Source organism: Dryas octopetala, chromosome 9, assembly GCF_963921425.1.
Source record: "Dryas octopetala chromosome 9, drDryOcto1.1, whole genome shotgun sequence".
NCBI lineage: Eukaryota > Viridiplantae > Streptophyta > Magnoliopsida > Rosales > Rosaceae > Dryas > Dryas octopetala.
Genome location: NC_141374.1, coordinates 8,066,430 through 8,080,810, shown reverse-complemented (window position 1 = coordinate 8,080,810; position 14,381 = coordinate 8,066,430). Strand labels below are relative to the sequence as shown.

General features: G+C 35.2%; 2 protein-coding genes across 2 annotated transcripts; one reads left to right on the top strand and one right to left on the bottom strand.

Moving 5' to 3' along the window:
- Positions 1-2,296: 2,296 nt before the first annotated feature.
- LOC147273631 (glycine-rich protein) lies at positions 2,297-8,520 on the bottom strand. The gene is made up of 13 exons (XM_086256599.1): positions 7,976-8,520; positions 7,011-7,258; positions 6,557-6,622; positions 6,364-6,442; positions 6,106-6,188; positions 5,982-6,005; positions 5,373-5,497; positions 4,664-4,880; positions 4,509-4,562; positions 4,206-4,252; positions 3,797-3,881; positions 3,504-3,567; positions 2,297-2,799 (listed from the first exon to the last, which is right to left on the bottom strand). Exons 1-13 carry the CDS (start codon positions 8,331-8,333, stop codon positions 2,696-2,698), a joined length of 1,554 nt encoding a protein of 517 aa, XP_086112725.1. The 5' UTR covers positions 8,334-8,520; the 3' UTR covers positions 2,297-2,695.
- A 2,408-nt stretch (positions 8,521-10,928) lies between these two features.
- Positions 10,929-13,282, top strand: LOC147273630 (coiled-coil protein). Its single transcript, XM_086227724.1, has 3 exons — positions 10,929-11,175; positions 11,580-12,097; positions 12,877-13,282. The coding sequence occupies exons 1-3, from the start codon at positions 11,007-11,009 to the stop codon at positions 13,132-13,134; spliced, it is 945 nt and encodes a 314-aa protein (XP_086083850.1). The 5' UTR covers positions 10,929-11,006; the 3' UTR covers positions 13,135-13,282.
- Positions 13,283-14,381: the final 1,099 nt, after the last annotated feature.

Here is a 14,381-nt window from a genome sequence, read left to right as displayed (position 1 = left end):
CTCAAACTCACTCACAGACCTATTGATTTTGCAAATTTCCTCTCTATGATCATATACTGATTTTGGTTGGAGGAGGCCTACATGGGTGGCGCCGACCTTCAACAACCTGGTAAAAATCATGGACACCAAAGAGGGTGGTGGAATAGAGGCATACATTAGCCTGGAGGAGGAAGTCATGGCTGAATTTGAAAGTGATGATACGTTTCTTGCCTATGTTCATCCAACTAGGTGTTGAATACTTAAGGGAGTGGGTTTATCATGTGTAAACTATGAATGTGTAACAAAATAATTTTATTCTTAATTTGAAGTTAAATCAATCTTTTAGTTTGAGCTAGTGCTGCTATATGCACAGCCTATTTTCTCTCACTATACATTCATCTCTATCAATTTAGAAAATTACAAGTTTGCCTCAATTCTAAATTGTCATAAAGGACAAGTATTATTTAAAATAAAAAACAAAAAAAAAGAAAAAACAACAAACCACCCATGTCTCCTGCCACCCTATACTCCGATATATCCCAGCCCCCACCTCTGCCTCCTGCCACCCCGCCGCCGCTCTCATCGCCGGCGGTCGGTGCACTCCTCCTCCCTATAGAGAAGGAAAAAGAGAAAGAGAAAAAGAAAGAGAAAGAGAAGGAAAAGGAGAAAGAGAAAGAGAAAGAGAAAGAGAGAGGAGGAGGAGCTTTGGTGGTTGTGTGCAGGGTGGAGTCGGGATTTGGGTTGGCTGTTGGTGTGTTTTTTTTTTTTTTTTTTTTTCTGTGTAGGTGTGGGTATTTTGGAATTTAGGGGTGTTTATTGAGAAATTGTAAAATTAAAAAAATTATATGGAGTGTGTAAGAGGAAATTGTGTGTGGTGTGTAGTGAGAAGGAAATGAGTGTACATGTAGCAGCACTTTTTACATTTTGGCCGAAAGGCGTTTTTGGTCCCTGTACTATGACTGAGTCGCACATTGGTTCCCGTCATTTCAATTTGCTTTTTTAAAAGATTGTGTTTCCATTAGTGTCGCAATCAGGTCCAATCCGTCAAAATCGAGATAGAAAATACTGACGTGACACCACCTGATTGGCTATGAAGTAGACAATTTTGACAATTTTGACCTGATTAAGACATTAATGGAACTACGATCCTTGAAAAATGCAAACTGAAATAACGGGGACCTGCATACTCTACACACTTTTTTCTTTTAGGAGTTTTTCATGAATAATTAATTATACAGATGTAAGAATTCACCCCTCACCCTCTTTCCCCTATTTTTTTTTTTCACTGAAGATCCTTGATCTCAGCCATCTCATAGCCTTACCGAAATCGCTGACTTCTCACAAGTCCTCAGTTTAAGGAGACTAATTCTTAAAAATTGTGCAAGCTTGGTTGATGTCCATGAATCCATTAGAAAACTAGAGAAACTTGTTTACTTGAATATGGAAGGTTGCAAAAACATTAGGAAGCTTCCAAAGAACATTTCTATGCTAAAATTTCTTGAAACACTTGCTATATATCTGGTTGCTTAAATGTAAATGAGTTTCTACCAATGACCATTTGGTTTAGTGGATGACACTTAATTTCTCTTTGTCAGAGTAGGTCCTGAGTTCAAATCTCATGAAGAAACCATTGTTTAATAAATAAATAAATAAATTCTCATTGAGTTTGCATGGGAGGTCATGAGGATAATGCAATCTCTCAAAGTACATCAAGCAGATGGAATTCCAATTCATCGATTACTAGCTCTCAACCACTTGGGAGGTCAAATCATGGTCAAGCAGAAGACCAAAAATTGTTTGGGATTCTTTACCACACCTTTAGTATAATCAAGTCTTTCGAGCTGCAATGTTTCTGATGACGATTTCAATCGAATTTGTAACCTACCAAATTGCATCAGATGTCTTACAAGGCTCGATCCACTATTTTTTTTTTTTCAAGTGTAAGAGGCACAAAACACTTGAAGGAATTCTCTCCAAGAGTAGAGATTTGTATGTAGCTGACTGTGAATCTTTGAGAAAAGTAACATTTCAATCAACTTAGAACGCATTGAGAATATCATCCTAGTTGAGATTGGAAACTGGTACAAGTTAGAACTTAGAACCCATTGGAGAGGTTGATGTAGAAACGCACAGCCATTCGGGTTCATGTAACTTGGAATCCATGGAGTTCATTTGGGCTCATCTTCAATATAGAGAAGATAAATTTCATTGCCTTGAGGAAAGGGGGAATGAGAAACCAACTTGTGCATTGACACGAAGTGCGAATTTGAGAAGTAAATAATTTGCATTCTTTTCAGCTATTAATAATAATAATAAAGTGGGAAATACTTTGAATCTCTTGATTGTAAAAATCTGCAAATTATAGTGACCTCGGCCATTGAGAATGTTTTACACTTGTAAATCAGAAAATAACAAACAAAAAACAGAAGTTAGACATAATTTTCAGAATTGGTGACCTCAGCCAAATTACAATGGTCTAACTACCTTTTTGTGGTCTGTAATGGTCTTACTCTACTATGAAAAGAAAAAGAAAACGGTTTGCAATTTTCAACGACCATTTTGAGGTAGCTAAGCATAAGATGACAGCACGTTTTGTGCTTCATAATTACAACTAATCCGAAGAAAAAAAACAAGGAAAAAACGCAGTTAGTGATTTAAGCCCCCACCCCACTTCTGTCTATTGCTTCAATTATATATAGCGGGCGTCAATAAATGTCTACAACTGCATAACATGGTTAGTGATTGCGTCTGGGCAAGATTGGGCCTGTAGAAGCTCCAAACGGTTGAAAGGAGGAGCAAACTGCAATATGTAATCTTCATCTGAAGCCACACATGCAAAAATAGCACACAGATTATTTAACAAATGCTACATCTGATTGCTGAGGAAAACATTGTTTACATTAAACAGAAACCCGAATCTCATAACTACTTCAGCTATGGAAAGCTATTGTAAGAGAACTTTTATATATACAGTGAGTTTAAGAGTATATCTCTCAGTTTTAAAATGCCCATGTGGTGTGCCTTGTCAACCTTTCTAAATACAATTAATGTGTAGTACCTCAATGTTTCATGCACCAAGTGCAGGAGAAGTTTTGCAATACACTTAGTCTGATAAGGAAGCTGCCATGTCAATGTTTTTGAGAAAGTTTTCATTATTTTTTTTCAAAAGATCACATCATCTTACCATTAAAGGCCCATTTTTAACAACATTTTGTTTTCTGTTTAAACTTTAGAGGGAGAAAGAGGAGAGAAATAAGAGATATAGACGAGAGATGAAAGAGAAGATGAAGAATAGATAGATCTAAAACTAAGAACCGATTAGTTTTAATGTTAAAAACCATTATATGCTTTCTTTTCCTCTCTCACGTCTCCTTCTCCCCTCTATTTCTTTAATTAAGAAAACAAGAAACAAAAACTTTACTAAAAGTGCATTTACCATTATAAGATTATCTAACTTCTTTATTTTCCTCATGAGAGCAACCAATTGAACTCAAGGGAAAAGAATAATAAAGATTAAAACTCACTCTCTTTGACTGTTCCATAGAGCCAGCATAATACCTCATCAGCAAATGCCAAGCAAACTCCTCCCTGCCAACAAGGTTCATTAGAAGTGACAAACAGACATTTATTCGCGAAAACCACAAGCAATAAACTTCAAAAATCATACTATCACCAGAATGGTGCTTGTCATGTGCACCTTGAGACAGCTTTTGCTCAGGTTCGCATAGTAAATAGTGTATTTCTTTTGACAATCTAATAGGACCAATGATACTGACAGATTTCTTGAATAAAATTTTTCTCAGAAAACAAAACTCACCTGCCAGTAGTTCTTCATTTTCACTCTCTGTGTTATATCTTTGGTTCTTAGTCTCTCCGTGCGTACAAGTCTACCTGCATCGTCCCTGCATGAAAAACAAGATACTTAAAACAGATCTAAATTTATAGAGCAGAAATTAAAAAGAATTTCCACTTCTCTACCAGGAGCAACAAACTGCACAATGAAATATACAATGCATGTCAGGTTGTGATGTTTCTCATTCTTCTATGAATTCGCTAGTATTTATGTCAATTTTAGGAATTACCATTCTTTTGCACCCTTTAACATATAAGCCATTCAGACCATTCTGTTTCTACTGAAACCATTTGAAACATAAGCAATTTTTTGATGTACAATTAATAGTCTATCCAGTAAGAAAGTAAATGGTTTAAGCAGAAATGGGGGTTACCTAAATCCAATGACGATATAGGGAACACCAGCTAAAAATGATTGGATCTGTGGCAAATATAGTAGACAAGTTAACTCTTTTACGAATAACAGATTTTTGAAATATAAAAAGGAAAATGATCAGAAACAATGACAAAAACCCAATTCCTCAATAAAACTAGACAACACTAAAATACAAACAAAGTCTGTAACTTTGCATGTCAATCTCTAGCACAAACTTATTTCTAGGTAAGAAAACAGTACAGTAAATAATGTACAAATGGAAGAGAAACATATATATGAATTTATCATAAGCCAAATGTACCCAAAACTTGAGGAGCTTCTCTCTCTCATATCTTTCCTCAGTATGATAATCCAACTGCAAAATTGAATGAGAAATTTACAAGTAGTACGGTAAGAAAGCTCAGAGAATAAAAAAAACTGCATGGTACATGAGGGTGCAGAAAAAAGAGTGTCAACCTCACGACTTGTCTTTAACTCCACATAAAACCTCCTTCCATCATCAGTTGAATCGCAGCAATCCATTTCAGCACCCATCAGAATACGATGAGCCCCTAGTTTGGTTTTGATCACAGAACAGTATTCAATATTGGCATCAACATGATGTATCGGTTCTCCATGACCTCTTCCTGGATCTTCAGTGGCAAGACTCTCAAAACAATATCCCCAGTAACACCTAAGTTGAAAAGACAAGATTAAATAAAGCACACCTGAAATGAGAATAGTAACAACGATGGAAAGATGCACACCTATACATGTTTAGGAGTCTTGAACCAATGTCGATTAAAAGTAGCTGCTAAGGTATTTTATCAAAAAATTTCATCTCCCTCAATAATTTTAAGATCACTTCTGCACCAATTCTTACCCTCATCCCAGTATTATATTATAGATTCCCAGAAAGATTAGCAACACCTTTAGCCTATGGCATTCCTTATCAGAATTCCCCTTTCATAATGAAAAGTTGAAAACAGTCGGCTTCTAATCCATCTTTCAGGTACAATTTGAGTAGAAAGGTTTGAAAGCATTGATATTCATTCATAAATCTATTAGGCTGAAGAACTCCATTGCCTAAACCAGGGAAGCCGTTTCAATTACTCTAAGAACATACTCATTATCATCCTAGAAAGACCATATGAAGTGTTGAAAAGAAAATATGAAACTCCAGTACCTTCGACGATCCAACTCACTTTGTGGCCTTTCAGGTAGTTTATGCACATCAAGATAGACAACCCCATTCCTTTTATGCACTCCCATTTCCCAAGGCTCGTGTCGAATATAAGCAGTGGCCAATATCTAAAGAAAAGAGAGAAGCATTTGAAATACAATAAAAAAAATCTGTTTATCAAACCTTAAAAGACAAGGGGTTGAAATATTAATAATAAACAGTTAGCTATGGTGTTCTACAGTTTTCAGTCTCTAGTATGTTTCTTCCGAAGGATACCCTATCCTTCAGTTATTTATACACAATCTGGTTCTTATATAACCGTAAGTGTGTGTGTGTGTGTGTGTGTGTGTGTATAATAAAGATAATTTGCCAGTAACTTATGCATCCCCTAAAAACAGCCATCAGAGATCTGTTCATAACTGGTTTGTGCATTCTACTGCTGAAATTTATACCTTCTGATCCAAGATTACAGCACATTACATGTCAATCATAATTGACCAGAAAAAACATGTCAAATCATGACATAACTCACTGTTTTATCCAAGATATCTGGTGAACCTGACAAAGAAAATTATCTTGAGAACAAAATAATGCAAAGGGTTTAGCAGATACCTTATTGAGATTGTTACGGAAAGTCTGTCAAAGAGAAAAAAAAAAAGGTGGAAAAAACTTATTAGTTAATAAACTAAATATGAGAGATAAAATCAGAATGCTTAAAGTGTAATTTGTTTCTCACCACAAAATGAATATTATTTTGAAGTGGAACATTCTTGTCTCTTATGCAGGCAAGAAGGTCGCCAAAACCTTGAGAGCCCAAATCTGTTTTAGAGGGGAAAAAGAGAAAGAAAAGAACACATATTTGCATGCAAAGATTAGGCCTCATATGCAAAACCCAGAAGAAATACAAAAACAAATTAACTCCAATATTCATATCTCACCCAATTACATATCTCAAAATCACACATAGTTGCAAAAATTCAGACACAAAGAATACCTTTCTTCGCAATAAAAGTATCAAAACCGTCATTAAGATCAGCTCCAATGTCTTCAGTAATAAGACGCTTGAAAAGCCGCTAATAATGTGGAATAAAGAACAATATGAATGAGTAACAATCAGCCTGGATTACCATATATAAGAAAAACCTCAAAAGGATGACCATTCAGAAAGCGAGCTACAGAAAGTTTACCAAGCTGGTATCATCAAAGACGACATCTCCACCTTCAACCCGACTATAGCAAGCAAGTTCACAGGGCTATTGGATAAAATTAGCAAATTAGCAAAGTAACAAAAACAACTAATTTATACAGCATGCAACAGCCAGTCCACGTGGACAACTTATCAACATGTGGGTTAAATGACTGATCAACAAGTCAATTTACCATACTGACACAGATATATCCAATGAATGCTACTTGCATCACTTGAACCAAAAACCAATGCACGACTTAATGAATTATTTTATAGAAAGGGAATATACTAATCAGTCTGAAATTAGACTCCCCAGATAAAAAATCTTTATTAGTCAAATATATATGATCCAGATTTTGTGACAGTTTCCGTGCACATTAATAAATCAACCTTAAAGTACTTGACTTACAGTAAGAAAAAATAGCATAGAAATTAATAATCACTTGACTTACTTCCTGAAATGCAATAATCTTTCTTGATAGTGTTTCTTCGCTCTTTGAAAGTCTTAGTTCCGAAACAAAACGTTCATCATGACGACCATTTGAGAACTTTGAACCATAACCGTAATTATGCCTCTGTGGATACGGTCCAGGTCGGGGAAGGAGGCCTGCACCTCTGTCATTTTGATGCCCAGATTGCCAACGACCACGCCCAAAATTCCCTCTACCCGGATTATTAGTATTGCGTACCACAGGCAATACTGCCAAGAATAGTTTGATGAGTATGAAGCTTAAAACTAACAACAATTCAGAGAGAGTAGCAAACTAAGCATTCAGACCGAAACATTAACAACTCGTATCTTTTAAGCTAAACAATATTGCATGGTAAAAAATCCAACCTACAAGTATCAAATATTAATCCCTCCCAACATCTGCTGCATTACAAAGCAAAAAGGCACACAAAGAAACGATCATTACAGTCACAAAACCAACAAATTAAAAAAAGAAATTATAGAAATAAAAATAAACCCAGTGGATAGGACACCAACATGCAAAATACCCATTAAAGAAGTCCACTTGGGTAGCTAGAAAACCCGTCAACACAAACTTATAAGCAACCAAATCACCAAAATGCAAAATACCCATCAAAGAAAATCACTTGGGCATGCTACAAAAACCATGGATATAACCAAAGACACAGTGGGTAGGACACCAACATGCATAATGCCAATTAAAGAAGGCCACTTGGATAAGCTAGAAAACCCATCAATACAACATAATAAGTAACCAAATCACCAAATGCAAACTACCCATCCAAGAAAATCACTTGGGCATGCTACAAAAACCATCAATATAATCCAATAAGCAACCAGAACACCAGAATGCTAAGCATCCTGTAAGACTCATCAATACAACCAAAGAAGCAACCAAAAACACCAAAAAATTTATTAAACTAGACCAAGAAAATAAGTAATTACCAGGAATAAGGAAAGGACTAGTAGCAGGGGTTTTACAGTAATCTTCATTATCAGAGCCAAACAGATCCTTGTCTTCGTCCCCAAAATAACCCCTATTGCTTTTTCTGTTGGCAACCTCCTCACCATTCTCTACATCTTCTTCACCACCACCACCACTGCTCGCGCTTGGGCTATTGCCACTGCTGGACTCGCCTCCATCGCTGCCGTTGGATGAAGAAGAGGCCGATGACGATGAAGATGATGACGACGACGATGAGGAGGAAGATGATGGTGAGGATGAGTGGGTCCCATCTTGGTTATTGCGGTCGTCTTCGTCATCTGGGCCGAAGATTTCTACGTGTTGTTCTGAATAATCCATTGGAAGAGGTTTTCGGGGAAAATCGCTGTGGGTTTTGCTTGGATTTTTGGTTTTAATAATTTCTCTGTCTTTGTCTGTGTGTGTGTGTTTCAGGAGCTGGAAATTGTATGTGGGAGACTGAGTTGGGGAAAGGTGACTCGGATGGCAGTTGGGACGAGGGTAATTACGAGTCCACGCAGGTGAGCGGACTGAGAGCTTTTGTTTTTTGTTTGGCCATAACTCGGAGCTAAAAAATGGGTAAACAACATTTTTTGTCTTTTGTTTAAGCCCGAAAACACATTTGGTAGGTTTCAATTTTTTCAGTTTGGTCTTTCTGTTATATATTTTTTGCAATCTTAACTGAAAATTTTTTCCCAAATGAATAACTTGTTTAAACTCATGAATTTTACTAAAAGAATAATTATCGAAAATCAAAGAAATCTCACCGTTAAAGTTCAAACCCTACATTGGCCAAAAAAACAAAAAATCAAACCCTACAAAATTTTGTGATTATTAGCGCATATGTTGTCATAATGATAATTATGTTGTGTTGGACAATTATCTCAAATGGCTAGGGATTCAAAGGAGACAATGGCTGGTGTAAGAAGAATTGAAGTAAGGGCATGTTTACTTCAAGGGAATGAGAATGATTCTCATTTCTGTGTTTACTAATATTTGGGAAGCATTCTCATTCACATTCATGTGTTTACTTAAAAATTGAGAATGAGAATGATTCACATTCTCTTATTTACTTAACAGTTGGGAATGAGAATGATTCACATTCCCTTGTTTACTAAATTTGGAGGGGAAATGCAATGCATGTGGAGCCCATCAAAATCAGGAATGAGATTCTTAATTTTGGGGGAATGAGATTCCTTAGGAGGGTCTGGAATGAGGGAGGGGGAATCATAATAAAATTTTCATATCCAAAATGCCCTTACATTCTTTATGAAAAATAAAAAATATTCTTTATTTTATCATTTAAAAAATTATGATTAATAAATAGTATAGAAATATAATGGATTAAAAAATTGTGAATATTAAATAGTTGATAGAAATAAATTGTAAAAAGTATTAAAATTGTAAATATAAATAGTTAGCAAATGGAGTAATAAATAAAAATATAAAAATTGTGAATATTAATAAATAAAAATATTAAAATTGTAAAAAATATAATGGATTAATAAATAGTTGATAGAAATATAAATCGTAGTAAAATGAATATTTATCATTTAAAAAATTGTGATTAATAAATAGCATCTAAAAAATATAATGGATGTTGTATAAGAGCATTTTAGTAATCAAACTCATTTTATTTTGATTCCTACTAGTTAGTGAACATGTTTATAGAAATTAACTTTATTTTCATTGTCACTCCTAACGGTTAATAAACACGTTAATGAGAATGACTGATTTTCTGATTCCTGTTCATTTTGATTCATTCTCATTCCGATTCTAGTTTAGTAAACATGCCCTAAAGGTAGACAACATTCAATTAATATTGAGCATCATTTTTGGTTTTTATTTTATCTCCAAAACTCATATTTTAAGTCCTTATATGATGCAGATAAGGCGCTGTTGCATTCATAGAACGTTGGGATAAGGTTCATACATAAGAAATTCATGCATGTATCTTAAAATTTTATTAATGTTTGCTGTTATAATTGGAATTTTATTAATGCTTTACTTCTTTCATATTCCCCCATATAGGTTCTTTCATGTTCACCAACAATGATGAGCGCTTGGTGAATAGTGTCGAGTACTCGACTCATTAAAATAGACTGATTCACCACTATATTTTTGCAAATGGACCGTTCAAGCATAAGTATTTATAAAAAAAAAAAAAAAAACCCAAAAAATAAATTATAGCTTATATGGTTTTTTTATAAGAGAAAAAATAAACAAAATCATCGATAACATGTTACTATCTTAAAAAAAAAAAAAAGTAGCCTGACCCTTTAAATATTGTGTTTATTATTGTATCAATCAATTATGGATTTAATTTGAACACCAAATTTTTCGTGCATATTTGTGTTATATTATGGTGTCTTTTATGATTTTGCCAGTTTTTCTTTTCCTTATGATTTTTCCAGATAAAAAGATCATTTTGTAAAAACAAACGAAAAATAATAAATAATCCTCAAGTCATGTTTTTGAAAATTTTTTAACTATAAAATCAACTAATTAAAAAAGTAAGTTTCAGCCCAATCTGTCCGTGTATACGAGCATAGAGACAAAAAAAATATACTACCAAACACTTGGCAAGTGAGCGCTCGAAGCCTGCCGAGTGTTCGGTTGATGCATTCGCACATTTTTAGGTTGTATATGCATATTTTCAGTTTGCAGATGTATTTTAAGTTGCATATACATTTTTTTATATTGTAATGATATATTTAGGTTGTAGATGCAGATTTTAAGCTCCATATGCCCTTAAAAATGCATCTGCCAAGCGGTTAGCTGAGAGCCTGAGATTGACTACAATTTGAGTTAAATTTCTTTCTCGTTTTAAATTTCTAATTAAAGCATCCATTAAAAAAAATGTCTAATCCCTAATCAGAGATTCAGAATGAAAGGGACGGCAGCTAATTTTGAGCCCACGTGACTCTCATGTGCTCGTCGAACCCAGAAATTTCACCTAGAGAGAGATCTGACCGAGACACAGAGAGAGAGGGAGAGAAAGAGAGGAGAGCAGAGATGGAGAGGAAGGCAGTGAGAAGCGAAGCGATAGAGAGCATATCGGAGAGATTATCGTCGTTGGAGGACCTCTACTTCCCGCGCGCCCTACACTCCACCACCATCGATCCCTCTCATCGCAAGGAAATCCTCCTCGACCTCCTCGAGAGAGACGCCGCCGTTTTCTTAGGTACCCTATTTTTATCTCTCCCACCTCTCTATTTTGGTATGCGTTATATTTCATTTAGGATTTTTCTTCAAAACCCTAAATTTCTGTTTGGTTGCTGAAACTGAAGGAATTAGTGGAAAGGAAAATTGTTATGCTTATTCAATGTTGTAATTTGTATTAATGTGGCAAAGCCAATAAATTATAAAGTAGTGAATTAGTGGAAAGGATATATATATATATATATATATTTTGTGTAGTCTTCACTTGAGCAAGCCAAAGACTTGTATGAGCCTCGAGTTGAGTGGATATTATCATCATTTTAGGATCCCAATCTCAGAAAATATAAGATGGAAATGCTTATGGTACTTTCAAATAATTTCATTTCCAATTTTGCTAATACCCTTTTTCTTGATTTATTTATTCAGAGCGTTATGGGTCAAAATTGACCTTTGATGAGCTCCGGGAGTTTGATGCGCTCAAAGATGACTATGAAATCAATTGGCATGTGAAGCATCTTAGGAGTTTAATGAGTCCAACATCAGATGAATTGAAGTCAAGGTCAGTTACAGTCAAGAACCGGAGGCGAGCCTACCTGAATAAGTTGATGTTTGACAGGCAGTATTTCTCGGAGGATGCAATGCGGGAGAGAGAGCCATACTTGCATCATGAGTATGTGGGGAAGTTTCAGGATCCGAGTGGCAGGAGTATGGCAAGACCTGGGGAGCGGTGGTCGGACACGTTGTTGAGGAGGTCAGAGGAAGCAATTTTGGTTGCAAAGATTAGAAGGGAGCAACAGAGGTTGGGTGTTGCTGAGATTGATTGGGTTGGGAGCGAGAGAAACCAGCAAGAAGAGGAAGAAGAGGAGGAGGAGGAGGAGGAAGAAGAAGAGGAAGAGGACCTAGAAGCTAAGAAGGCTAACGGGGGCAGCACACAATCTGCAGAGGTAACTTAGTGAAAAATATACTTGCAAAGTTGAAAAGTCTCATGTTCCTTATCTAAATTTTATTTTATAAATACTCCTGCTGAATTCCATGATAAAACATGAAAATAATATGGCTATTTTCTGCATTCTCTTTGTTGAATTTTGGAGTTTTGGCCAGTAAGATGACTGCATGGGATAGGGATATCATGTCAATGACCAAATTTAGTGCATGGTGATATTTGGTTAAAAGAAAAAGTGGATGATGATGAGAATCAACAGTTATGCACTTCAGGTTTCAGATCACTCTTACTCTGGTCTTCTTTGGTTAACTATTGTTGTAATTACAAAATATTTTACTACCTTATAGTGCTGATTGGCATTCTGTCTTTATCATCTATGTTGTTTATGACAAGGATGCTGGCAGCATTTATTATAAATTCACCATAACTGGTGCTCAGTTTTACTTCCTTCTCGTATCTCATTCAAGTTGGTTTCCAAGATAATTATTGATAAACTAGAAATAGGGTAAGGTAATAGTGTTACTTGGTTAGTTTTATGTCAATGTTATATCCACCTGGCATCACTATATTTGGTTCTATAACTATATTCTTTTACTGATGAAACATTAAAATTAGTCTCTCAATCAATTTGGTGGAAAATGCTTCTCTGATGTTTTTTTTTTTTTGCTTCTTTTATGGTTTAAATATTTCTAATTATCTATTTAGTTGGCTCTTGTTAGTTGTTACAGCATATCTTGCTGGCTGTTCCTGACATTTCTAGCTTTGCCTCGTCTCTTACAGGCACTTGTGGATCATCCCGATGCCCCCAATGATGCTCAAACCTCCACAGCAGGGCACGGTGAGCAAGCAACTTTATCTGCCGCAGAGTTGCAAGATCAGATGGATCAATTCACCTTCATCATGCAGCAGAAGTTTTTGTTAGGAGAAGATTATGAGTACTTAGATTACACAAAAATAGACAATGACGAGACATTGGATGATCACTGGCAGAGGGAAGCCAACCATGATGCTGAGGATAAGTACTTTGCCGATGATTAAGAAGAATTGAAGTGCATGTACTTTTTGCTGTCCGCTCAAACTGAAATACTCTTTCTTCTAGAGAGTTTTGTTACCTACTTTTCCAGTTGTAATTACACACCAACTTTCTCTGTAAAATATATACCACCAGCAGTTTGTTTTAGTTGTTTGCTGGGTTTTTCAACCTTAACATCTTCTGAGTACTTGAAAAAAAAAAAAAATTCTTCTAGAGTGATTTAGATCACACGCAGAGAGAATTTTTTTGGTTTTGTTTTTCCTTTTCAAGTCTATCACATGAAATGGGTTGTTACACTTACACGGATCTCATAATCATGGGTCCCATCTCAAATGAGAGAATTGGAAAAAATGAAGTTATAATAATAAAATAATTGGCATTTTCCTTGGTATTCTGGCATAACTTTTTTCTTTTTAGGGTTATTTTCTGGCAGAACATGTTGCAGATAAGCGAACGTTCAGAAGCTAATCCATATGAGAATCTAGGATGGTTTGCTGATTAATTATGCGATCTGCTTATGAGCAAGTAGTTCGAGTGGCAGTCCATTTACAGGGTGAATTAGAAGGCTTATTGAGACTTTCTGTCAAGTGATCATTATGTGATTCTCACCAAGTACACATACCATTGTTGGAATAGTTTCCATTTTAATATAAGCTTGTAGTTAAATATTTATAACCTAATGATGTCAAGCTTGACCAAATAGAAGAACAAAAACAAATTAAGTGATGCATGAAAACAACAGAAGCACAAAAACAAAGTGACTTGTTCATTTGTTATGTTCCAAAGAAAAAAAGAACAAAGTGACTACTTGTTATGGATACAGTCTAAAAATTCTAGTGGTAAATGCATCCTCCTTTCTATTTCTAAGAAGGAAAACACATTATAATGGATGATTTTGGTGAAAACAGTAGTGCTAAAATTTCACATAATCTACCACATTATGTGTACTTATTAAATCAATTATATGATACAAGGCTAGAACCAATATTGAGCCAAAATCAATAATATTGGAGATAACTGTCATTTTGTTTCTCAGACTATTGCATTTGTATAAATTTACTCAATAGACTTTCAATTTGGAAAATTAAGGTACTTGACTTTTCAATTTTGCCTAAATTCGTTAATTTGCTCGCTTTCCATCCAAAGTTCTTTTTACACAAAGTCAAATGGTCATCACGAAGGGTCTTTATTGAGGGAAAAATGATAGTCATGTGCCCATTACTCGTATCATTTTACAAGAAAATTGACGAAA

Coding starts and splice junctions, on each gene's coding strand:
- LOC147273631 (XM_086256599.1), bottom strand. CDS start 8,333: ATGGATTATTCAGAACAACACGTAGAAATCTTCGGCCCAGATGACGAA. Junction 6,623..7,010: donor AGATTATTGCATTTCAGGAA/GTAAGTCAAGTG, acceptor TTTATCCAATAG/CCCTGTGAACTTGCTTGCTA. Junction 3,568..3,796: donor AAATGAAGAACTACTGGCAG/GTGAGTTTTGTT, acceptor CCTTGTTGGCAG/GGAGGAGTTTGCTTGGCATT.
- LOC147273630 (XM_086227724.1), top strand. CDS start 11,007: ATGGAGAGGAAGGCAGTGAGAAGCGAAGCGATAGAGAGCATATCGGAG. Junction 11,176..11,579: donor AGACGCCGCCGTTTTCTTAG/GTACCCTATTTT, acceptor TTATTTATTCAG/AGCGTTATGGGTCAAAATTG. Junction 12,098..12,876: donor GCAGCACACAATCTGCAGAG/GTAACTTAGTGA, acceptor CGTCTCTTACAG/GCACTTGTGGATCATCCCGA.